At 34.1% G+C, this 26659-nt stretch overlaps 1 protein-coding gene and 1 non-coding gene across 10 annotated transcripts in view; one reads left to right on the top strand and one right to left on the bottom strand.

Annotated features, from left to right (window-relative positions):
* Positions 1-3289: 3289 nt before the first annotated feature.
* Positions 3290-3361, bottom strand: Trnad-guc (transfer RNA aspartic acid (anticodon GUC)). The gene has a single exon. It is a non-coding gene; the product is annotated as a tRNA-Asp (tRNA).
* A 995-nt stretch (positions 3362-4356) lies between these two features.
* Positions 4357-26659, top strand: part of LOC129222607 (ankyrin-3-like) — a 243048-nt gene continuing 220745 nt past the window's right edge. For 8 of the 9 annotated variants that reach the window (XM_054857130.1, XM_054857129.1, XM_054857128.1 and 5 more), the window contains exon 1: positions 4363-4569. In XM_054857130.1, coding sequence (XP_054713105.1) covers positions 4501-4569 — 69 coding nt within the window. In that variant the 5' untranslated portion in view covers positions 4363-4500. Of the gene's footprint in view, positions 4570-26659 lie in introns of all 9 variants that reach the window. The other variant, XM_054857131.1, reaches the window with a different exon arrangement.

The following is a 26659-nucleotide window of genomic DNA, read 5'->3' as shown; positions in this document are numbered from 1 at the left end:
ACTAGAAACTCACAGAATTTTAAGCACTATTTTAAGCACTATTTTATAAATATATTATTATTTTATATTATTATTTTTACTGTTATTATTCAATGGGGGGAGGGGGCGGCAGAACTACTAGAGCTGGCCCTGCCCTTTAGGAATCCAGGTTGGTGCAAAAAGCCGAAGACGCAGAGGGTTCGACGACGCAAGAAAAAAAAGCGGATTCACGCATTTTAGGAGGTGCAAAAAAGTAACCAAGGGAAAAAAAAAGAAAAAACGATGCCGCATGGTCGCACAGAAAGGAGGGGGGGAGAGCGGCGCCGGTTGGCCACTTCGCCCTTGGAAGCACCACTCGAATTTGCCGCCCGGGGCAAGAACCCCAGATTGCCCCCCCCCTCCCCCGTAGATCCGGCTCTGGTTTTTGTTTGTATGCATGACTTTTTTGTTTTATTCTTTTAAAATTAGTTTTTTAAGTCTTGTGGATATTCTGGTTTAGAACGAAATGAGAATTCAAGAAACATTACTAAACGTTAGAAATTAATGCAAATTTCGTTGTTCGTAAGTTGTAAGCAACAAGCAGCCACTTTCCCGATGTTGAATTCGATATTTATCAATTCTTTTTGGAACTATATTTTCATTGTGGCCATATGAACACTAAAAATATTTCATGTAACAAAACCTTTGCTTACCAGTGTTATCAAAAGAGGAAGATGGTACTTCTTTATCGTGTTTGGCTAGCGCTAATTGTTTTACATTTGTAGCTGAGTTATTAGCAACTCCAACGAACTATAGGGGGCACTGCAGTCACTGTCTAATGGCGGACGAAAAAACTAAAACAAACGCACGTGATAACGAAGAAAATGCTAAAAGTGTTGTGATTTTTGTTCGTATGTATGATTTTTTCGCTTTATTCTTTTTAAATTAATTTTCAAAGTCTTGTGGATATTCTGGCCCACGTAGAAAGAAATGAGAACTCAAGAAGCATTTCTAAACGTCAAAGATTAATGCAAACTACATAGTTCGTAGCTCTAAGCAGCCATTTCCACGATGTTGAATTCGATATTTATCAATTCTTGATAAAACTAAATAATAATTGTGGCGTGACAAGAACAATTAATGCTAGGAAATTCAATATGACATTACAAATTATTATCGAAAGAAGATGATACTTTTTTGCCTTGCTTGGCTAGCGCTTATTGTTTTGCATTTGTAGCTGAGTAATTTCTCTCGAATTCCCGAATCGGTTAATTTAAAATTTTTCTGTTTCGATTTTTCTAATTTCTGAGTTACGATTTAATTATGTCATGTTATGCAAATCATCAACAAAATTCTCACGGATATATGGTGGTAGTTTTCTTTTCAGTTGATTGACCATTATTTCTCTTTACTTATCGAATTCTGTTATCTTACTACCATTTTATTCCACTCATGATAAAAATTAAAAATGGTTTAACTAAAAACGCGAAATCTCGCCAAGGCTACTTTGCTTGTACAATACTAAAACTATAACCCTAAACAAATTTGGCGAAACCTTTCAGCTGAGAATAAAAGGAATAAAGTAAATTCTTTCTCGGTTAAACGTTTTTCATTTTGTTCTACGATAATATATTCAAGAAAATATTTTGCATACTGTCCATTCCAACTAAATGCTGCTGTAAAATATGGTTAGTTTAATTAATTTAAGATTTAAAAAAAAACCCCATATTCTTACAAATTCATACAAAACAATAAAATTTTTTACCTTGTATAACGTTATCCAAGTTTGTTAATCCAGAATTTTCGCCTTCACCATTTCTCAATCAACTCATATTTTAGAAGGAAATAATGAAAACTAATATTATTTTGAGAAGCTCGAGAATACTACTAAGGGACGAATTAATTTCCGTAGCTGAAAGCAAACTAAGACACATCGATTGCGTTAATAAATACTCAGAACAAGCTGCCTACGTCAGCAGACATACGTGGAACGCAACGTGGCAATGCTTTAGTTTTATAAATCACCGCAAGGTAGCGTATTCGAGCGCTTTAGTTGCGAATTTCTCAAATTGCCGAATCGGTTAATGTAATTTTTTTTTCTGTTTCGTATGTTTCTAATTTCTGAATTCGCAACTCCAATAAACTATAGGGGTGTTGCAGCCACTGTCTAATGGCGGATGAAAAAGATAAAACAAACAAATGCCGTAACTTATAACTTGCTTTGACGCTTAGTGAATGACAGCAATTTTTCATCGTGTTTGTGAGAAACTTTCTTTTCTATTCTTCTGAAATTAAGCCTGTAATTTACCCCAAAGAAAACACGTGGAATGGAATGTTTTACCTTTTTATTAAGCATTGTTAATCATTGCAAAGTAGCGTATTCGAGCTCTGGAGTTCCGAATTATAGTTTAATTCTGTCATGCATCATCAATAAAATTTTCACGGATACATGGCGGTAGTTTTCTTTTTAATTGATCTTCCATTATTTCTTTAAACTTATCAAATTCTGCAATATTTCTTCCATTTTAATCCACACATGATAAAAAATAAAAATGGTTTACAACTGACATGCGAAATCTCGCCAAGGGTTCTTTGATCGCACAATACTAAAGCTATAACCCTAAACTATAATGCACTATTTTGGCGATGAAAATTCTCAACACGTTAAACATTTTTCATTTCGTTCTACGATAATATATTCAAGAAAATATTTTGCATACTGTCCTTTCCAACTAAATGCTGCAGCAAAATAAGGTCAGTTAAATGAATTATTTTTAAACTAGGCGGAGATGAAAGCTTCTTCTGCTAATGTCATCAAATCCTCGTTCAAGCTTTAGATTTAAAAAAAAAAAAAAAAAAAAAAAACATATTTTTACAAATTTACACAAAACAATAGAAAAAAATTACCTGGTATAACGTTATCATTCAAAGAAAAAAAAAAAAAAAATGCATCGAACAGACGACGTCCTTGATAATTTCATGCAAATGCGAAGTTTGTTAATCCAGAGTTTTCTTGTGTTTGCGCTTTCGTCACTTACGACAATCAACTCACTTTTTAGAGGGAAATAATGGAAACTAACATTATTTTGAGAAGCTCGAGAATACCATTACGGGACGAAACAATTTCTGTTGCTGAAAGTAATCTAAGACATATCGAATGCGTTAATAAATACTCCTAACAAACTGCCTGTGTTTACGTCAGCAGACACACATGGAACGCAATGTTTTACCTTTTTCTTTAATTTTATAAGCACCGCAAGGTAGCGTACTCCAGCGCTGGAGTTGCGACTTGGTGAAGCAAAAATTTTTTTTGACATATTCGACAAAAACACTCCCCGGCGGGGAATCGAACCCCGGTCTCCCGCGTGACAGGCGGGGATACTGACCACTATACTACCGAGGACCACAGGAGAAGTGGATTAAAACTTAAATAGTTTCGTAACAGTCTTTATTGTAGTAAAAACACCTGACATTTTAAACTATTAAACTTCACAAAAATAAGTGCTTTCGAGCTAGCCATTTTTTGAAAAATAAATGAAATCTTCATTTTCTAAAAAAAAATGTCTTTGATCATGACACAGAAGTATGACATTTTGGACATTCAAAATGGATTTTGTAACTAATTAAAATCAAAAAGCCGTTCAAACTTTCTCATTATCTTTAAATAATTATCTCTAAAAGCAAACAACTGGTTAGGTGCTTAATTTTAAGCACTTGATAATCATATGCGATGTTTTAATTAAATAAATTTTAACACGTTTCTAGCTTTTCTGGAGTGGAAAATCCAATAGCAGTATTTTCACTAGGAGAAAGTACTCCTCAGAGCTTCCTTTGAAGGCTCTAAAAAATATCATACATTATATTAATGAGAAATCACCGCAATACAGTAAAAATACAGGGAGAGTTCAAATGATGGACCCGAATAAAAAAACTTATATTTTCAAAACTGCGACACATATAACAATAAGTGGTAGATGAATTTAAAGAGAAATATACCAAGTTTTTTTCTTCAATAAAGTTCAATTACAGAAATGTGCAGTGTAACCTTGTTGGAAAAAAGAAAAAAAAAAATCACATCGCGTGTGGAACGAAATTGGATTACAGATTAGACATTTGTTGGGAAACAAAAGGTTCACACATTGAACATTTGTTACTAAAAAAAAAAAGCTTGGTACATTTCTCTTAGATTCATGCATCACATACAGTAATATGTATTGTCGTTCCGAAAATATGATTTTAAAAATAGGGTCCAATATTTATGCCGTATGCAGAAAACGTGATTACCACTAGATGGCGCCATTGCTGCAATGAAATCGAGAAAACATTTCTGGCTTCAGTCATTCTAGTTCTGCAATAATGAACAGTGTTTAAAACTGTTGCTGTTTGCTGTTATTGAAAGCGTTACGCACAGTGTGGCACGTTGTGTTGATGTTCTGAAGCGTGCGTAGAATCCTTCGGGGATTCATTTTCCAAACAAATTAATACTTCGGAAGAAACAAAGACTCAAATTTAGTGTTTAATCCGTGTGACTTTTGCCTTTAAATGACGAATAAAGAGGGTGTGGTCGATGCCGGTAGTGGCAATGAAGTTCAGACGAAAATCATAGCTGAGGTTAGTGTCTTTAATTACTAAATTGGTCTTTCAAAATCCCCGAGTCTGTCTGAAAATGCCTCATGTTGTTTTTTATTGTCATACATTTTGCTGTCACCATGTTTAAGTTGTGCTTTTAGCTTTTATTTTGCTGTTTTGCTCATTGAAAAAAACATTTGGTTAATTGGGCTGGCTTTAGCATTTTTGATCATGTATCTCTATCATAGCTTGAAACGTAATTATGAAGCAACATTGACAACAAAAACATTGACTTCTTGTCGCATGTTAAACGTGATTGCTAAACATTTTCTTTCCAGAATAGAGCGAAGGTTGTTGGAACTCTTAAAATCAATTTGCGTAACATTTTTACATGTCATTACAATGGTTGTGACAGTGTTTGGAGTTGTTTCTTAAGACAGCCATCCCTCTTTACGAACGAAAGAAAAATAAATTACTTTGTATCGTTTGTGTGAGCCTTGCAGATCTCTTTTCTGAAAAATTTCCAAGCAGTTGGCTGAAGGCCAAGGTTAGACCCCGTCCCCCTCAAACGTTCATCTGCCTGAATCTGTCAACATAATAATTAAATTATGTCTTGTTTTCATCTAGTAGGGTATCGAATTTTCCCCTCGAATTTCAAATTACCAGTGCGTTTTGTTTTTTGTATTTTTTTCGTCTCTTGATTGTAATTTTATGAATTGCAATGAAATGTCCGCTCATCAAGAAGGGGTCTAAAGGTAATGCTGGGAATTATAGACCTGTAAGTCTGACTTCAGTGATTTGTAAGATTTTCGAAGCTTTGATCAAAATTATAATCATGAATTTCTTAGAGACTAATAATCTGTTGAAGAATAGTTTACAGTATGGTTTCAGGAAAGGTAAATCCTGTGCTACTAATTATTGCATTTCTACGACACGATTACCTTAGCTTTAGATAACAAAAAATGTGTGGATGTTGTTTATATTGATTTTCAAAAAGCTTTTGTCAAGGTACCGCATGTTGCTCTTCTCATCAAACTAGCTGACATAGGAATAGGAGGAAAAACTTTACTTTGGGTTGGAAATTGGCTCACTGGTAGGAAGCAAAGAGTAGTTGTGAGAGAGAATCATTCTAAATAGAGTGATGTTTTAAGTGGGGCTCCTCAGGGATCAGTTTTAGGGCCTCTTTTGTTTATTATCTTTATGAATGACATCAATGATAATATTTCTGGACGTATGACTTGTTTTGCTGATGATGTAAAAGTTATGGGGATTGTCAAAAATGAAGAAGAAGTAAAACACCTTCAAGAGGATTTAGATCATATAACTAAGTGAGTGGATAAATGGGGTATGGTAGTTAATGTAGGGAAATGTCAAGTGCTACACTTAGGTCATGGAAATAAGCATACCAGTTATCGTTTACAGAGTTCAGTCATTAATCAGGCAGAAAATGTTATGGATCTGGGTAACTTAATAAATCAGGACTTCAAGTTAAGTGAACAGTGCAGCATTGCAAGTAACAAAACCAACAAAATGCTTATGCTTATTATCAATAGATCTATTTCAAACAAATCTAAGAATGTTCTTCTGCCTTTATATAGGAGTTTAGTAAGACCTCATTTGGAGTATGCAGTTCAGTTTTGGTCGCCTTATCTGAAGAAAGATATTTCTGTATTGGAAAGGGTTCAAAGAAGGGTAACTAGTAAGGGGACTTACAGATTTAGATTATGATACTAGACTTAATAGGCTTAATATGTTCGCCTGGAGCAAAGGAGAGTCCAAGGGGACATGGTTCAGTTATTTAAATTAATCAAAATGAAAGATGTTAAAGGATTAAATTTTTGCACAGAAAGCAGGACGAGGGGGTCATTGTTTTAAGCTATTTAAATCTCAGTCTAACTTGGAAATCATGAAAAACTACTACTTCAGTAGGGTCGTGGGCACTTTTAATTGCTTATCGGAATAGGCGGTAATGAACAAGGGGGTGGATAGCTTTAAGAGGTCCATTGATCTTCATTTGGGACAAATTAATTGACTAAGACCGACCTAGCTTGGCCCAGAGCCTGTTGCTGGTCGTCACATTTGTATTGCTCTGGAGAAATCCTTTCGGGGGAGAAAAAAAACATAAGTTTTTATTTCTGGCAATATCAATCAAGAGTAATGTTATTACAATTTGTTGTTTTTGTCTATAAATTAAAAACATGGACTATATTTTTATGAATCAGTGTTAAGAAAATGAGCAATGTCAAAGTGTAAGTATAGTACATAACATAGAAGTGCAAATACTCAGAGACTAATCAACTGCCATTTCAAGGTTCTCGGCCAGTCTAGCAAGAGTTGAAACTGCCACACCACCTTAATATTATTGCACTGTAGTCCAGTCTCGGATCCAGAGAAGGGGGTTCATGACGTCTCGTAAGTGACCAAATATTGCCTAAAACTGCGTTTTTTAGACAAAGGTTAAAAAAAGATTGTCCAATATCCCTATTTGTGCCTAAAAATAATGATTTGACCCCTGCTTTCAAAAATGAGCTCCTAAAACCAGGTATTGGATCCGCCCATGCTATTAAAGCCTTACTTGAATGCATTATTACCCTGCTACTTGCAATTTCATTGTCATTTATTTAAATTAGTATTTTTGACAATTTGGGCTTGTAAAATTTTTATTGAATTTGATATTAAATGACTTTGCTAAAAGCATGTCAATCCTTTTTACCGATATTTTAATGAAAGTTGATAAGTAATTTCCGCAATTTCAATTTTATAATTTAGTAAGAAAAAAATGCTGTGCCACATAATAGGTACTTCACACATGGGACATCGTAATTTGTTAATTATAATTACAGTCCAACATAGCTAGACAATATAAACGCATGCCATGCACGGATACATTTGATGCTGTGCAAATAAATTTGCTGTACATATGTGCATTGGCTGAAAATTGTTAATAAATCCATATTAAGCACTGATTATCTTCACATTTGAATATAAGTTAATAAAAAATGTTCGTTAATTGCTTTTGTGAATACATGATTGAAAGACAAGGCATTTTCTTACTAAAAATTTTACCTACCCTATGTATGTTGATTTTCATTCCTGCAGATATTTTTGAGCAATGTCCGCAGATACTTTATATTTTTGTCTTTCTATGCAGTCCTATTTTAAAAGCATTTAAAAAATCATAGGGCATTTGAAATGTGGAAACCTAAATAAAATTCTATTTGTTTTGCATTTATAGTATGCACAGCAGTTTCCTGTTTTGGCTACATGTCAGCAAAATTTTCAACAAGATTTTTAGCATAAAATCTTTCTCTATGGAAGTTGTGGTTAGTTCTATTTGTCAAATCAGAAAACTAAATATACCTCAAGGTTGAACAAGTTTGAAAAAAGTATGGAAAAGAAAAGACCAATTACATTACTAAAGCACTTATAATATGAATGAAAGTCTAACATTATTAGTGAAATTTTAATTTTATTCAATAATACTAAATTATTGCAATTCTATTAACAAACTACAATTGAATATTTACTCAAATGTAAGATAAAAATTAAAGTATCTGTCCACACAACTCAAAACTATCTGCAGGTATGAAAGTCATTATACAACTTGTTTGCAAAATGTTTAGTAATGGACAGTGCCAAATTTTGTGTTGAATCCGGCATCCATGAAAGCAAAAGGTGAGTGCTATTTTTTCTTAATTTATCCACATATTTTGTAGATAACCAATGTTTAATATTAATTAACAAATATCAGGCAATGCACATGCACACATCTATAGTAGGATAAACGGTTGGTAAAGCGTCAAACTTGAAACCAAAGGGTTATTGGATTCAATGCCAGCCGGTCAAAGATCCTGCATGTTTGTTAATGATGCCTTAAACTTATCGTAGTCAAAGTCTTCCAAGTAAATCAATAGCTCTAGCGGCCTTGGACCACTGATTGCTCGGCTTCGATTCTGGATCAAAAAGCAGAGCAGTCTTCAGGGGCCCATCCAACTGGTTAAACCACAAACATGGACCCTGAGGTGTGGTATAATATCTAACGCAGCAATTGAGGCAGTGAGAAGCAAAGGGATGTAGTAAGTGGCAAAATTAAAAATTTGGAAATAACCAGTACACATGGTAGGTGAACCTCTCCTTTGTTTTGGGGCAAGAGATGGTACTAGTAGTCCTGGTAGTTGCTGCTATACAACATGATTTAGAAAAAAAATTTCAATGAAAGCCTACCTAGGAGCTAATCTTCAAACACGTTTTACTCAAAACTTGAAAATGCCCACTTGCATCCAGGACTGGCAAGTTTCTGTCAGGGCAGTTAAAACCACTGGTAGAAACGGGTTAAAACTGGCATGGCAAAAACCACTTTCTGCCATATTTTCGGCAGAAACTGGCAAAAACTCTCAAAATGACAAAAAAAAAAAAAAAAAAAAACTATTGACAGACAGTAGAAAATGCATGGAAAAAATAATTAACTGATAACCAAAGCACAGTTTAATTTACAATATTATCACAATTCAGAATCGAATGTTACATTGTTTGGACCCTTCAGTTGCTTCATGGAAAAGGTGGTTCCAAAAATCTAAATAGTTTCTAAATTTAATATGCACGAATGAGAAACTTTAGAATATTCTTGCAACAAAAGAGCTAGCAGGCAATGCATCAAGGAACAAGCAATATTCATAAAACATTCAAGTTGTATGTATTTTTTTAAATTGGTCTATCATGTAGTAGCTAGGGTAGTGGTAAAAATTCGACTGGAAAAATGAGTTTCGAGAAGTGGGGCCAATTTGTTTTGCAAAGCTGTGATATTAAGTACAAAATCTAGATTAATATTGGTAAGTAAAATTTCACACTTTCTTCTGGAAGCACATAATAATTTCAATCACTAGCAATTTAGATGAAGCTTATTTGTGAGCAAATTAAACAGTCGAGCAAATTACAAACAGTAATGCCAGTTTAATTTTGTATGTCACTCCTCTATCCTAAGAACCCATAGGATTTTCGTCCTTTGTTAGATTAATCCAAATATTATGAGCATCAGCAATTGAAAAGTTCCCTTTCTGAACTAAATCAAGGGCACTAGCATAACATTTTATTTTTGAAATGAAGTAAATTTTTTTTGTTTACCTAAAAAAATATCATTTAGTAATTACTTTAGTTTTTTAAGACAATTTTAAGTTTCTGCCCGTTTTAACCGGTTATAACCAGTTTCTGCCACTGGCACGGCAAAAACTAGTTTCTGCCGGCAGAAAGCCAACCCTGCTTGCATCCCTTTGCTTCTCACTGCTTCAGTTGTATCTGCTCAGCAGCAGATGTATCTGTGCTTTACGTGTATGTCTATATATTATCTAGCTATGTTCAAAAATTTCATTGCCTTGTTCTTTCATTAAATTCTGCTTTCTAGCTGCTATCTTTAGTTAAGAAACGTTTCACTTTTATTGCACTGATTCATTCCAATTACCTGTAAAATGTCTGTTATTGAAACAGTTTATAACAATGTCTAAAATATTCAAAATACTTCTTGCCAGTAATCAGGAAGACTGGCATAAGTAAAAGGGCTTATTTCGTTTTTCAAGTCTTCCAGAATTTTTTTAACTTGTTCGACTCTTCATGTAAGTTATTTTGTTTATTTCAAAACAGAGATCCTTACTAGATCAAAATAGTCGTTAGTTTAAGAAAATTTTAAAAGTTAGTGGACACTTTTATTAGGAGTTTTGAATTCATAGGGGAAATTTGAAAACATGTATTTAGAACCTCAGTTGGTTCTTAATTTTATGTTTAAGTAATACAAGCACCTTTTTTTGTTTTGCATTATTCGTTTACAGGCCCGAAAAGCAAGCAATCGTTAATTGTGTTTTGAGACCAAAAAACTGCAAATCTGCAAGTTCACCACATGAAAAATGTAGTTTTACATAATTGTTTTGTAATGACACCAATATTTTTTTGAATGCAAGTCATGCATTCTGGAGCATTACAAAAGAAAGCATTGTTTTTTCTAATTTTTTTGAAGTTGATGTATATTTATGATAGTAACCTTGAAATCCTTTGAGCATGGTTTAACTGTGTATCGGAGAAAAGATCATTTCACATCAAAGTAATTTCAAAAGTAGAGTTTTAACTTACTATCACAGATTTTATGAAACGATGTGCATTTCTTTTTTGTATATTACAAATTAGCAACTGTATTTTTTCTCATTGTCAATACAGTAAACCCCCATTTTACGCTGGGGTTATGTGTTATGAAAATGTTGTGAAAATCAAATTTGAGTAAGATTAGGGCCTACTGGTACATACGTTATGATTTTGCAACCATTTTATTTTCTCTAACTTTGCGGTGTTAATTTGCAACAATAAAAATCACCCCCATGTAAAACGGTAATTTCTCAGTCAAGAGCGGAGGGCCATTTTCAGAGTTTGGTTTGCATGATAGTTACGACTCAGAAATTTTCTAAGTGGCCACTAGACCCAAAAAACTAAGTGGACACCACTGTCACCGGGTTTTGAAGTTCAAAATAGAAGGGGGCTGGGGTAGTTTTTACTACTTTCATAAAAAAAATTAAATAAATAGAGCTTTGCACATTCTAAAGTAGAAATATTCATCAGGTACCTGTTTATTAAGGTATAGAAAATTTAAGAAAGAAATGAAGATCAAATGAGGCAGTGAGAAGCAAAAGGATGTAAGTGGCAAAATTAAAATTTTGGAGGTAACCAGTACAAACAGTAGGGGAACCTCTCCTCTGTCTTGGGGCAAGAGATAGTACAAGGTAGCCCTGGTAGGTGCTGCTGTACAGCATGATTTAGAAAAAAATTCAATGAAAGTCGACGTGGACGTCATCTTTAAACGCTTTTTACTCGGAACTTAAAAATGTCCGTTTACATCCCTTTGCTTCTCACCGCCTGAAATATACTAATTGTGCAGATAAAATTTAATAGCTTTCAAGGAATCCCCTCCCCATAATTTATTGCATATTGTGTTCTTTTCAGTAGTTTTTGTTGAAATGAACGTCCAATTTTGCTTTTGGAAACTTAAGCTACTAATTGTCTCGTCTACACTGTATAACCAAAAGTATTGGGCACTTTAAAAAATTCACATTTTTAAGGATTTCTCAAGAAATAACAGAACAATTGCTTTGTAAATTTTGTCACATAGCAGGTATGCTCCAAATGTCAATTTCCAATAAAAATTATATTTTGCGTTTCGGGGGTCAGTAATAAATTGAGGAAAACAAAAATGTTTTTTTGGGTCATCATCAAAGGTGCCCAAATGGGGGGTGGGGGTTCAAGCCCCCCCCCCCTTGAAATTAGTAGTTCCTTGCTTTTAGGGCTTTTTTCTTTGCAAAAAAGTAAAAACATTTCTTCTCCAGCATATAATGAATAAGTGCTTAAAAATGTCAAATTTTAATAACTCTAATCTGTACTGAAATCGGTTTCTATGGGGAAAATATCCTGCTAAACCATGGGGAAAATATCTGAGCCCCCCCTTAAAATTTTGCATATGGGCGCCATTGGTCATCATTCATCGCAAATAGCTCAGAATAAGCTGTAAGTTTCAGAAATTGTTTATCTTATTATGCACAATCATTTTTCATACTTTTGAGAAGGTATCACTGATATTCACGAAAATATAGGCATTTTTTTTCAAAACTACAAATTTTATTTGAAAGGTTTTGGCTCATAACACGCAAAGTTTTTCATCAAAGCTTATAAAACTTTTAGAAAACTTGACAGCATACAAAAGAAGCATAATACTAAAATTTGAAATAAAAATGTTGAAAATTTGATAAAATATGGGCATTTAAAGCAATTAATTTATCACTGCGCATGCGCGAAAGATAGCAATTAATAACTTTCATAATTAAGTACCCAACTAAATTTCTCAACTCATAAAAAATTCCAGTTCAATATCTCAAAAATTTGGAAAGTTACCAGCAAACTAATCAGCCGAATTAGAATAACTTTTGGCTAGCCTATGAATCGCGAGGGATCGTTCGCAAATAAGCTGTTTTTATCATGAATCACACTGAACGATTGCAAGCAAGTGTTACAGACTAACGAACGACCTCTCACGACACTTCGCCTACCCAAGAATTAATGAAATTCGGCTCATTAGATCACTGATAACTTTCTGAATTTTTAAGATACTGAACTGGAATTTTTTTATGAGTTGAAGAAGTTAGTTGGGTTTTAGATTATGAAAGTTTTAAATTGCAATCTTTCGCGCATGCGCAGTGAAAATTGCTTTAAATATCCATATTTTATCAAACTTTCAACAGTTTAATTTCAAATTTTAGTATAATGCTACTCTTGTATGCTGTCAAGTTTTCTGACAGTTTCGCAAGCTTTGATGAAAAACTTGGAGTGTTATGATCCAAAAACCTTCAAATAAAATTTGCAGTTTTGGAAGAAATGCCTGTATTTTTATGAATATCAGTGATACCTTCTCAAAACTATGAAAAATAACTGTACATAGTGGACTAACAAAGTTCTGAAATTTACAACCCATTCTAAACTATTTACGATGAATGATGACCAAAACACATTTTTGCCTTCCTTAGTTTGTTACTGACCCCCGAAACGCAAGGAAGATATAATTTGTATTGAAAAATGACAGCTGGAGTATACTTTTTATGTGACACAAGTTTTAAAGCAATTTTCTTTTATTTCTTCAGAAATCTTTAAAAATGTGTATTTTTGAAAGTGTCTCAATACTTTTGGTCATATAGTGTACTTCATCTTACAAATGACCAAACATGGCGATTACGTGAAATATTTAAAGTAATGAATTGACTTTTGAATTAAATGTATAAAGATAACCATATGTAATCAAAAATCCTTAAAAAACTAAAATTTGGATGGAAGAGCCAGATTTTAGCACATTAGCGTCTAAAACAATGAGAATAAAATAATATTCTGAAGGTAAAATTTTGCATTTTTCAAGAAAATAATTTTAAAAATTTCCGCAAAAGAAATATGGCATATTCTGCGTTGTTTTCAACAGTTTGCATTGTAATTAACAACCAGTTTCGTTTTTGAAAACTTAGGCACTTAAAAAAGTCTTCTGTATTTCTATCTTGGTGATGACCAAATGTGACGACTATGTCAAAAATTAAGATAAGATAAATTTTCTAATTTGTAGCATAACAATAATTAAGAAGTAAAATGTCTTCATGAAACTAAAATAAAAATTTAGTTGAAAAGTTTTTAGCACATTTGTGTTCAAAGCAATATGGATAAGACGAAAGTTTAAACATAAAATTCATTTGTCAAGAATATCATTTAAAATAATCCAAGAAAAAAAAAATCAATTTGCAGCACATTTTGCATTATTTTCCAGTTAAATTAAACATTCACTTCTACTTTGTTTTTGGAAACGTAGGCACTTAAGCATCTTGCCTACTTTCATCTTGTGAATCACCAAAGATGGCGACTATGTTTCGCACGTACTTGGAATTCAATGCTAAAGTATCGCCTTTCCAGTCAAAAAGCGACCGATCCTCCCCCTCAGTGTTTCTGCTCAGTATAATGCTTCCAAAGAGATACATTGTCTCCTCCCTCCTCACTGTTGAGTTTGTGCATAATTCCTTTTCACCCCAGGAATTTTCTTGGGAACTATCGTGGGAGAAAATGGAAGGGGGTCGCCGCTTTTACTAAGTTAGTAAAAGGTCGCCACGTGGCGACCGTGACCTTTACTGAACCTATTTGCAGGCTACTTTTAATTGTGAAGGAAAGGATGGGTTTGTAATTCTCACTCAAAAATTCTTTTAAATTACTATTCTAAAAACGCAATTTTATGCTGTTATTGCTAAAACGTAAAGTGAAAGGATTAACTCCTTCCTCTCCTTGGAATGTCCCTATGTCTTTAATGTGCTTGAAATGGAAAGGTTGTGAAAAAATCTTTTCAGGTTTTATTTTCAAAATCGTTTGGCAGCTTTTGTTAGTGAAATTCTTAATTTCCACCCTAAAATTTTTGTTTGAATGAAGTGTCCAAAACCTTGCCTACCTTGCTTCAAAATAGTGCATATCTTTTTAAACAAAAAAGATAACCTTTTAAAATAAAACAACTGCAACAAAATAGTTGTACCGTTCCATAAATAAACGAGCTGATGTGTGCATCACATAACTTCCTTTTACTCCAATTTAATGTTATTTTCTCATTATTGGCAGTTTTAATATGATTTCAATAGTTTACTCTCTAAATATCCCTAACAGTGGCCAAATTAAAACCATATTAAAAAAAAAATTAAAAAAAATTCGCTAAATTTGTCGCCAAGTACTTTTCGACTAAAAGACTGGCGATAGATCGCCAAGTATCCGCCAAATTTTAACACCACTTGTTTACATCGAAATTAACAATGATTTCCCCCCAGAAAGGGGCAAAAGACCCCCTTTGGAGCATACGAATGCAACCAAAAAGGAAGGTGCACAACTAGACCCCACTAGGAGTCTACGTACCAAATTTCAACTTTCTAGGACATTTCGTTCTTGAGTTATGCGACATACATACACACGTACATACAGACGTCACGAGAAAACTCGATCGTCAAAAGGATATTTCGGGTGTCTGTACGTTCCTAGGCACATATCCACGTGTGGTCGGGTTGAAAAAAAAAAAAAAAACATTCATTTGGGGGTGAGCAAAATGGAAATTAAGGCCGATTTTCGGGTGAAAATTTTTTCGCGAAAACAATACTTCCTTTTTTGTAAAAGGAAGTAAAAACTTTAAAAATTTTATCGAAAATCGCATGACCGGGCCGCCATTTTTGGCGGCCTGCATTTCGGACCAGGAATTTTTTCGGGCAAAACCGAAATTAATTCACGTAAATGTACACTCAAAATGTTCCAAGACGAACCACCTGCCTGAATTGACAGGGATTCTACGATTACATGCATGTCTAGGCTTGTCAGACGTCCGGTTTTCAGGGAAAATCCCGGTGTCCCGGCCGGTCTACTTCAGGTCCCGGAAAAAGATAAATTTGATTACATGACCAAAAAAGTCTAAAAATTATTAACTGTGAAGGATTATTTTAGTTAATTACTTTGTCATTTGAAACATAGATTTATACAATTAATATCGAATCAGCTTGTGAGGATTTTTGCAACAACATTAAACCAAAAAAGACTTAAAAAAAAGTCGAGTCTAGCGAATGAAAAATACATGTAAATATTGTTCAAGTTTTTATTCCTCATTCAAAGTATTTCTTCATGCAAAAGTAACTAATAAATATTATGTAAAAAATAAAATGTTTAAATTTATCTGTTTGTGTCATTTATTATTACCCCTGGTTTAGGCTCATAATTAGTATTTATTCATATGGTGTTAAGGGGTGTTTGTGATCCGAAATTTCCAAATATTTCGCGCTGACAACACATTTTAAAGCTGAAAAATTGTTTTAAAAAAAGTACTTTTTAAATGTTTCTTTTTAATAATTTCTGTTTGCATGTTGCAAAATTTTTTACGAAGAGGGGGAGGGGTAGAATTCCTCATAGTTTCTGAAATTTTCACTCTCTTCAGAAAATTTTACTTGAGTCCACTATCACCCCCTTGTTTTCATTTGAATACTCGCGACGGGAGGGGGAGGGAAATTCCGGTGTCCCGGTTGAATATTTCAGAAATCTGGCAAGCCTATGCATGTCATAAACTGAAGAATTATCGTATTTTCATATCAACACTGTCTAATTTGAGTTGAAGATTCAACTCGTAACGTTGAAGATTCAACCCGAGAATCACATACTCGCAATCAGTTCTGAAATTTGAAATTCACGTACAAACGAACTATAATGCGTAAATAATGTGGGTTATGCAACTCTTTTGTGATTTGGCCAAGTTGAAGATCATCGGTATTTTTTTCTCTTTAATCGTTGTTTAAACAGCTAAACTAAATCGGGTTTTGTGCTCATAAAGTTGGATTCTCACTCTTCTCATCCATGCATATCATAACTGTGGAATGTGTCAGTGTCTGATGCGTCGTTTCTCGTTTGTTCAAGCGAAATATTACGTTATCTGATATCTGACGCACTTGATTTGTTCAGATTATAGATTAATACATTTTTCGGACGTAATCCTAAAATTAATTCTCGTGAAAATATATTAGAGATTTAGTAAAATAATTGCTGATAAATTTACGAAAACTTCGTTTCTTAATTTATTAGTTTACAGTGCAGGGCTTTTGTTGTATTTCTAATTGGTCACATGACACCCGAACGATAAGTTATAAAGAATTGGACTCCTCGAACGTTATTAATCAGATAAAATACCTATAAATTGATGTTTAATGTCTTTTTAAAAGTAGGTCACCATTCGTTCCATTTGGATATTAAGTCTATGGAAATATTATTTATTGCTGGGGAGATACTTAGACACGAACATGGCCATAGACAGAAATTATTTTCGGGGTGGGTTCGTTAAATTTTTTGCATCCACAAATTTTCTGCAAGACAGTTTTCTACTGAGACAGTTGATTATTATATTTCTTAGTTATAACAATCCTGATAAATATAATAGCGATTGATCGAGTAACGCTGACGTCATCAACAATGAAACTCGCGCCACGGCATGATAATTTGATAATATTTTTTGGTAATATTAGACATGGTAGGGAAATGCTTTATTTCGAAAAGGCTGAACTGGATCCGGTAACTTACTGTTTTACTGGTAAAACTGTCCTCAACAGTAAAACCTGTAAAGTTGACCACCCTTGGAAGTTGGCCACCTGTCTAAGTTGACCGCTTTTTTTCTGACACGGAATTAGCCCTTATCATATAAATCAACCTCTGTAAATCGACCACCTGTTTAAGTTGACCAGCAAAGTATTGCACCGCAGTTGGTCAACTTACACAGGCTTCACTGTATAAATTGCAGCCGATGATCGAGTAACCCGCGTGTTTCAACAATGAAATTTGCGCCACGGTATGATAATTTGATAATATGTTTTGATAATGTTTAACATGCAGGGAAAGGCTTTGTGACAAGGCTAAACTCGATCCGGCAACTTAACTGTTTTACTATTAAGACTGTGATTTCAGGGGAATGAAGAAACGAAAAAATGGTTAACAATGAACGCTATCTACTGGAGTTTAGGGTTAATCCACTAGCGTTAGGGTTAAAATTTCAGCTATCAAAATATCATCAAACAGACAACTAATTCGTTCAATTGTAGAAGCAATTTTCACCCGTCATACCTTGACGGGAGATTTTCTAGTTTGTTGAATATAGTTGTTTCGGCTGGGGCGCATCGTAAAGCGAGCTCCAAGTTTATTATCTGTTTCAATCAATCGCTTATGATTATCGATTATTCTGACCATCGATTACATGGAAAGCCTAATATCCGGTTTATAGGCGGAAATGGGCGCATCTGTTAGTTTTATAGGGGTGTTCGTTGGTTTGTTACAGATGGGAGCACTTTTGCCTCTCTATTATTTAGCCCCAGTATTGTAAAAATAAAAATTTGCTGACGGTAATATCTTTTTAATCTAAAGTATATTCGATCTATATTCTCACTACAAAAATTGATTTATTTATTCACAGCATAGTTTTGAGCTTACCATTTTGCTTACATTCCCGAATGAAATGAAAACTTTCTTTTTGTTTCCATAGCTACTATTTTTGTTTCCCCTCATTTTATTTTAGAGCAGCGTTTCTCAAAGTGTGTTCCGCGGAACCGCCAAGAATTGGAAAAAAATAACTTTTTTTACATCATATTAATGACGTTTAGAAACCCATGTCTCCCAGATATTGCAAATTGAATTCTTTGCTGATAATCCTGATACGCAGATTCTTTTTAGTGATTTTTCAAAGCTTTTGGCCGCTGCTTACTCTGCCTATTAAAAATTCAACACTGTTCGTTAATATGGTTTTTGAATTTGGTGCAAATATTTTTTCTTGTGCTATTAATCTATCGTTCGAGTTATATTGAAAACAAGGGCCAAATTTTTTCTTTTTTTTTTAAACACGCTTTAAACAAAATAGTTCCTCTAGTGAGCAAATACGTTTATTTTTCCCTGAACAGCTTTTTAGTAATTGAATTTATGAAACAAAACCCCGTCAGAAGTGTTGCTTTCGCACCGTAAGGCATATTAAGAGCAAGCAATATTTTTTTGCAATTTTGTTGAAATCTGTGTAGGTTTTCGGCAGAAGTTGTTAACCACAGAATTGGTTCCAAAACTGCTTTGTAAATATCTGTACAAACTCCTGAATTAAATGTGGGAGAGTGATCAGAAAATGTGACGCAAAATTTTGAACGGGATGAGAGCATAGATCTTTAAAAGGGATAGATAGGCCTTTCTCCTACAGCGCAGCGTATTTCGCCCGGAGAAAGTGGGGTCATCATGATTCTTCCGAGAATCACGTGATCAAGGGACATCGTGTCTCCCTCTTCTCGGGCAGCAGTGATATAACAATGCGAAGCGCCGTTAAAAGTCTAGGATTGTCTGAAGATTTTTCATTATACTTATGTGAGAAATCTCTAAATGTTTGAATCTGAGATTTTCTAGCGAAAGAGGGTTTGATGAATTTTATTAAAAAATAAAGACATAGTGAGTAACAGAAATTTTTCTTTCTGCTAAAGGCAAAAAAAGTCCCCATGCAGAGTCGAAATTAAGAATATTTTTAGCAATTTACTATAGATACCGAGCATTATATTAAATCACTAAAAACAAGCGATGGAAAATTAGTTATAGTATGTCCGCGAAAAACTGGATTTTTAGGTTTCCTAATTTCTATGAAAAATGTGCTGGGAACATATGAAAAGTATGTAAGTGCCCGAATTCCAGTTCTAAACTGCGTAATGACTTATAAGCTTACTCAGGATCACCTTGAAACTTTTTTCAGTGCGATCAGGTTGTGAGGGTGGATTCAACAATAATCGTCGGATAATTTCGAAGTGCGAAAAAAAGATTATTCATTCATACGGAAATTAAAGAGTCCAGTTCTTCAAATTGCGCTGATTTTGACAACCTTCAAATGCTAAGATTAAATTTGAAACGTAACAAAAATGCTTTGAAAGAAAGCCTTTTCTTCCGATTCCTTTGACGACGATTTGGAAAATTCAGAAATCATCTCAATTAACATGACGCAGTATATTAATGATGTTTCTGACTACCCTGGATTTTTTGTCCGGCAAGTGCACTCTGTTGTGAACTGCGACGACTGCAACGCAGTCTTAACTACAACAAATCAAAAAATAGACCTAATAAAATTTAAGAATTTTGGGACACATTCAAGTATGATAACTTATTGCAAGATTGCAGCCATTGAAATATGTACATTTGTGAAGAACAACTGAGCGAGAATGTGAAAAAGTTTTGGGAGTAAAACACAAAAATATAATGTTACTCATGAGACCACAAGAGTTATATGAAAAATTTCGAATTCCGTTTTTCTAAATTTAAATAAGCATATGTTGGAAACAGAAGCAGCAGATTTTCTCGTTAAAAAGTTTATAAAATTAATCGTTACTAAATATTTAAGCGTTAGAATGTATCGCGCAGTCAATTCAAACAATGAAAATAATTCACAAAGACCAATAAGTAGGAAAGTAACAAAATTAATATTGTTAAGGGACAATAATCACTAATTTTCTTCACCCTCGAGTTTAAATTGTCAAAATTATCGTAGTCTGTGGGACGAAAAAAAAAGAAGAAAAGAAAAATTGGGAAGGGGGCGGAAGTCAAATGACCATTCATGTAGTTTATAATTGCAAATAATTTATTTTCTGAGTACTTAAAAAAAAAAAAAAAAAAACTGAAGTTGCTTAAAAATTAGGAACAAACCAAAGTTATTGGTTTGGCTAATATCGTGTTGGTGCGAAACGCATGCGAATATTAGAATATTATTTAATTGAGTTGATGTTCGATACTATTTACATTTGTATTTCTAATTGGTTTATGGTTTTAGATCGAGTTTTATGTTAATAGTCCGTGGAGTTTGTGACAAAAATACCCAAAACATTTCACTTCCGGATACCAGTCTGAAATTTTGCACAATGCTTATGTACATATCTAAGAACAAAAATCCGCCGGGAGGCATTTGATCAGAGGTCATGAACCCCCTGTGATGACGTCATCAAAATGGCCGCCTTATTAAGAGAAGTACGTTAGTTTAACTGCTTAAAACTCTATTATGGATCTTAATATTGCGATATTAAAGTATATCATTTAAAAGCGCTTTAAAAGAGCTATTTAATAGTGATTGGATTTTTTCCTATCACTAATTGTTTAAGAGTTATTACAATTAACGTCATCAAAATGGCCGTCTGGAAAGGTGAGTACGTACGTTTGACTGCTTAGAACTACATTATAGATCTGTATATTGTGATATGAATGTGTATCATCTGAAAGAGCTTTAAAAGATCTATTTAACAGAGATTGATTTTTCCTCTTAAGACAAGTAGTTTTAGAGTTATTAAAATTTCGGTCATCAAAATGGCCGTCGTGAAAAGTTTCGTTTAACTGCTCAAAACGCCATTAGAAATCATTCTTCCGTAAAAAATAGGTACACTAAATAAAAGCTCTAAAATAAACTATAAAAATATGCATTTGTTCTCCCCCCCCCCTTAGTAAATAGTTTTAAAAATTTCACTGCAAAAACGTAACTACATGAGGCGGGAGGGGGGTGCATTCTCATTGAACTGTTCCAACTGTTTCACCTCATCTAACCCGCTCTGAAACTTTTAATTAAAAATTCCTTATCGGATTAAATACATATATGTAGTGTCACACAATAATTCACTTCTCCTGCAAGTGCGAACGTTTGCCGTCTAGCGTCAAAAATCAGAACGACTACTCGATTTTTTTCCAGCCAACAAGCTGTAACTTTGGATTGTAGTCCGCCTAGCTCGTTTCTTTCCAGTTCTGCTGTTCCCAGCAATAATTAATTCCATAGTGATATGTTTATTATTCAGATATAATTTTCAATAACTGAATATTTGACTGGTTAATGCTGTAGCAAATAATATCAAATTAAGGTGAGTCATATAATTCTATTACACGGTTTGAAATCGATAACTTGAATCGTTGGTTCCATCTAGAATTAAAATTATCATATTATATATATATATATATATATATATATATATATATATATATATAGCTTGTATTCATTCCTTTACGTCCTTTACAATAAACAGAACATATTTAAAACTCGCAATATTTTTTAGAATAAATTTTTCTCCTTCATTTGGTCCATGTGACCTCAAAATACTAACATAGCTTGCAATCATTTCTTTCATGTGCTTTTGAAAAAGTAAAATATTTAATGAATAGAATGTTTGTAATCTAGATCCCATCTACCCCTGCTAAAATCTATTCAGTGGGCTATGCTGAATGAGTATGGCGAAGATAAAATGTTGGTCATGTTAGGTGGTCTTCACATATAGAAATGGCTGTTTTATCTGCAATAGGTACATGAATTGAAGGAAGTGGTTAACTGAACTCCTAGTAGAAGCTCATGTTACAACATCAGGAAGAGCAGAAAGAACACAAAAAGTTTCGCATGTGAAGTGAAGTCGACACGCTCACGATTTTGCAGTAACCACTTTCCAAGTTCTGCTAGAGAAAGCGTTTCAAAATCGAAAAGAGATATAGACAAAACATATACAAACTGGGTTAAGCGAAGATCAGAAGAATCACCTCAGTTTACTGAAAGATCACCATGGATAGCTAGAATGCATACTTTCAAATCTGATGCGTACTATTCGTCAAGGAAATTTCTCAGATTTTACTGTCACTCTTGAGAACATATGTCCATGGATGTTTGGTTTGATCATACAAATTATGCCCGATGGCCTTCAGTATTTCTGTGCAATTTGAAGCAGTAGAGATGCATCCAGCTATTTTTCAAGAGTTTCATAGGAAAAATATATCTGGCTCCAAAACTGAGAGCAAATTTTCCAGGATGGCACACGACCATTTGCATGAGCAAAACAACAAATTAATTTAAAAATCATCAACTAATCTATCATGTTTAAGTCCTGAGGCGTCATTAATACAATGAATGGTTGCTGGACCGGAAGTTGTGCCAGGAAGATTGGGGAGTTTGAAGAAAGTCAGAGCCTAAAGTCTGACGTCACTACTGAAAAGCTAGATACTAGATACATGAAGATACTAGAAGCTTTTTTATTCGGTATGAAACTCATGTTTCCAGCCTAGTTGAAACATTTGAAGAACACGGGAATCCTTTCGAAGATGACGATTTAACTACAGTAAACAGCAACAAAATTATTCTCTCGGAAGAAAGTGCCATTGCTGTGATGTCAACGCAAGTCAATTCAATACATTTGTAGAAGATCGCTTAGTGTTAAGAAAATTATCCATACATGATGTTATTAAAAGAAACAATCTCCTCTTGATGAGCAGAAAAATATTTCTGTTCAGTCCAAAGACAAGCAAAACATTGTTAATTTGAGGAGGGGCAGCACTCTTTTTGCTAAGCTATATGTTGCGTGCCAAGCAATTCAAATGGATGTAAAAGAATTTTTTTTCTAATGAAAACAGCTCGTGTCTACCTTCTATATCCAATCTTGGCAAATTTAGGAAATCAAGAAAAAAGTTCGCCGTAGTTTCTTGTATCGTTCAATCAACTGGACTGGTTTTGACGGCTATTCCGGAACTAAATTGTTCATTGATGGTGCTGCACTAATTCACATGCTTGTTCCTCAGTCTGCTCGAACTGTCCAATAATACTGCGATCAGATTATGAAGCCGTACATATTAATGAGACGAAAAAGTGTTCATAGGGTAGATTTGGTTTTTGACCGGTATTCAAAATGAAGTTTGAAAAGCGACACGAGACAATGGAGAGGATCTGGACCAAGAATAAGTATTAAATCCAATGTTTTGATACCGAAGTCATTTACTAAATTTCTTGCGAAAGATAAAAATAAAGTGGAGCTTTTCGAATTTTTGGCAGAAAATCTCGTGAAGATGGATCTACCAGATGGGAAGCAGGTTGTATGCTCGTACAAAGACACTGCAATTGCTTCAGTCAAGAACAATTTTGAAACCATGTTTCCCGTATCCCACGAAGAAGCCGGTGCGAGGCTATTCCTCTATGTGCAGCATGCAATAGAATACTTGGGTCATGTAAAGATTACCGTGAAAACTGTTGACAGTGATGATGTAGTGATTGCTATGTTCCGAGTTCCGAAACTGCAAGAGCTATGGGTGGAGTATGGAAGTGGAAAATATCTACGGTATCTTCCCATTCACGTTTTGCACCATAAAGTTCCACAAGGTGTTACAGATCTTCTACCTTTTTCCCATCCCTTTACATGAGCACATGGTGTCTAGTTTTGCCAGCATTGGTAAAACTAGGTACTGCATGGAAAATGTGGATGACAATTAGAGATGTTGACAAAGTTTTTTGTACTTTACTAAAGTACCTGAGAGCATTAATGAAGAAGATGAGCATTTTCTACTTATTCAGCGCTTCGTAGTCTTGACGCATCATTCAACAAGCTCAATGGAAACCGTAAATGAGGCTAGGAGAATTTTCTTCACCCAGCAAAACAGACCAGTTGATTGTATTCCAGCATCTAGCAACGTTTTTCTGCATCACCTTAAGAGAATAATATTGCAGTGTTTACTATGGACAAAATGTCTTCAGCAAAATTTTCAGCTCTTGGATCCATATCAGTGGGGATGGAAAAAATCGGTGAAGAGTTTGAACCTCTTTGGTATGCACACCCCAAAATAACAATGCAGAAATTACAGGAACTTATATTATGCAAGTGCAAAGAGATGTCTACACGCTGTCGATGCGTCAGATCAGGTCTGAATTGTACACTTCTTTGTAGTTGTGAGGGTCAGTGTAATACGTAAAACGTTCCTTAAAAAAACTTATTACTGTTTTTGTTATAACAGCTACTTTTTCTTTGTTATTAAAACATGTAATTTTCGTCTATTTCTCTTACATGTTTAAAATGTAAGCATTTTAACAAAATTGTTTTATTATACAATAGCATTAATAATTAAGTTCTCGATCCATTTTGGGCGGTGACTTTGATTATTTCTGCATTTTAACCCTTCTTTCATTCAATATAAAAGTAAAATACTGACAAAAAGTGTTAAAACATGAAGTGCAAATTTAAATTTAATGAAACTGGAAAGGTTCTTTTATAATGCAGGTATAACAGTAAAAGTTTTACTCCAATATTGCAGAACACAGGAAAGTCATTGTTTTCCTATCAATTTTCACATTGATACTGTAATAATTATTAAACTATTTGTCTTCTTTACTAAAAATAAAGCTCAAAGTTTGTCTGGATATCTGTCGGGATATCTGTCCGGATGTCTCTCTGTGACGAGCATAGCACCTAAACTGTTCGGCCGATTTTCATGAAATTTGGCAGAGAATTTGTTTGTAGCATGGGGATGTGCACCTCGGAGCGATTTTTCGAAAATTCGAATTTGTTCTTTTTCTTTTTCAATTTTAAGAACATTTTACCGAGCAAATTATCATATCGTGGACGAGTAAACTACAAAATTATCATAACGTGGAACGGTAACATAAAAAATGTTGAGAAGGCCAGGGCCAACCCAGTGCCGTCGTGCAACTGAGGAAGGAAGGAACCGTAAAATGGCCGAGCAAATTAACATCGCAAATTGGGGAAAAATTCATCATCCATTGTTTGTAAATATCCAGGCGAATGAAATGACCTTTTAATTTTTCTACTACGAGCAAAGCCGTGCGGGTACCGTTAGTAGAAAATAAAACTAAGCTCTGTTGAAGAGCTTTTTTAAACGACTTTCAGATAATGTATTTGAATTTTACAAAAATATGACCTATTATGGAGTTTTAAGCAGTTAAACGGACGTATTAACCGATACATGGCGGCCATTTTGATGACGTCACCACAGGGGGTCTTGACCTCCAATCGATTGCCTCCCGGCGTTTTTTTGCTCTCTTATATGAACATAAGTGCTGTACAAAATTTCATACTGGTATCCGGAAGTGAAATGTTTTTGCACAAACTCCACCGACTATAAGTCGTTGCACTGGCTTCAAAAGTTGTGGGGAAAAGCACGCATTGAAACTATTTATCTGTATTTGAAAAATTTGATTGAAATAAAAGAAAGTTTATAAGGTCAATTTTTGTTTAAGATTTTTGAAGACGTCTTTTTCTACTCAGTATTTAAAGCACTTGAAAAAAAGTTTAAATAGCTTGTGCGCCTGCTTCAAAAGTTATGATGGGAAAATATCTAATGGACTATTCCATGAAAAAGCTGTAATTTTGTCCCGCATTTCATTAAAAAGTAATAACCTAAAAAGGTAACAAAGAACATTTTTTGCAAAAGTACAACAAATACATTTGCGATTTCTTAATGAAAAAAAAAAATTGTTACCTTTTTTAATTATTACTTTTAGTGAAAAATATGAGGTGTTACGTGAGGGACAGAGTGTTCCGTTTTTCTTTAATAATGGGTAAAATGCTTTAATTTAACCCATGCTTAAAGGGGGGGGGGTTTAACCCATGCTTAAAGCATTTAACCCATGCGCAAAGTGATTCTCTTCGATAATTGAAACAGTTTCTTGTGAGGGGAGTCCCTTGATCACGTGATGTCCAACGGGGGATGTTGACGCGCGCTCTGAGGAGAAAAGTGGGGAGAAGGCACATCTATTCTATTTTAAGTTCTATGGATGAGAGGGTGCGATAACAAGAAAGAATCATCCCGAAGCATAGGGTCCCAAAAACAATGCAGACACGCTACATGCACACGAAGTCACAAATTGAAAAATATGAAAAATGTTGTTAATTTTAAGCCCAAAGACAACATTAACGGGACTAATCACAGACGAGATTACAAAACATTTTAGTTTTTAAAAGAGGTTTGATGCAATTTGCGACCAACAGCTGCATTGCAATGCGTCATAACAACATATCGACCATCGCAATAATGGCCAGCGATTTCGACGTAGATTTAACAATGGGGCTGTGCATTACCGAAATATAAATATAAAAAAATATTATATTAGCATACTGAATTACGTTTTTAATCTTAATTATATCTGTGAATAAGACTTGGGCAAATATAAATAATATGAAAGTTTCTTTTTTTGAAGATCTGCTGGACGACTCCTATACAACATGCGATGCTTCCAAGATTTTTTTTTCTATGTTAAAATGTTTTTGGGGCTCACAGG

The sequence above is a fragment of the Uloborus diversus genome, chromosome 5 (assembly GCF_026930045.1).
Source record: "Uloborus diversus isolate 005 chromosome 5, Udiv.v.3.1, whole genome shotgun sequence".
In the NCBI taxonomy this organism is placed as follows: Eukaryota; Metazoa; Arthropoda; class Arachnida; order Araneae; family Uloboridae; genus Uloborus; species Uloborus diversus.
The sequence above is the reverse complement of the archived record's forward strand: the minus strand, read 5'-3'. Positions and strand labels throughout refer to the sequence as shown.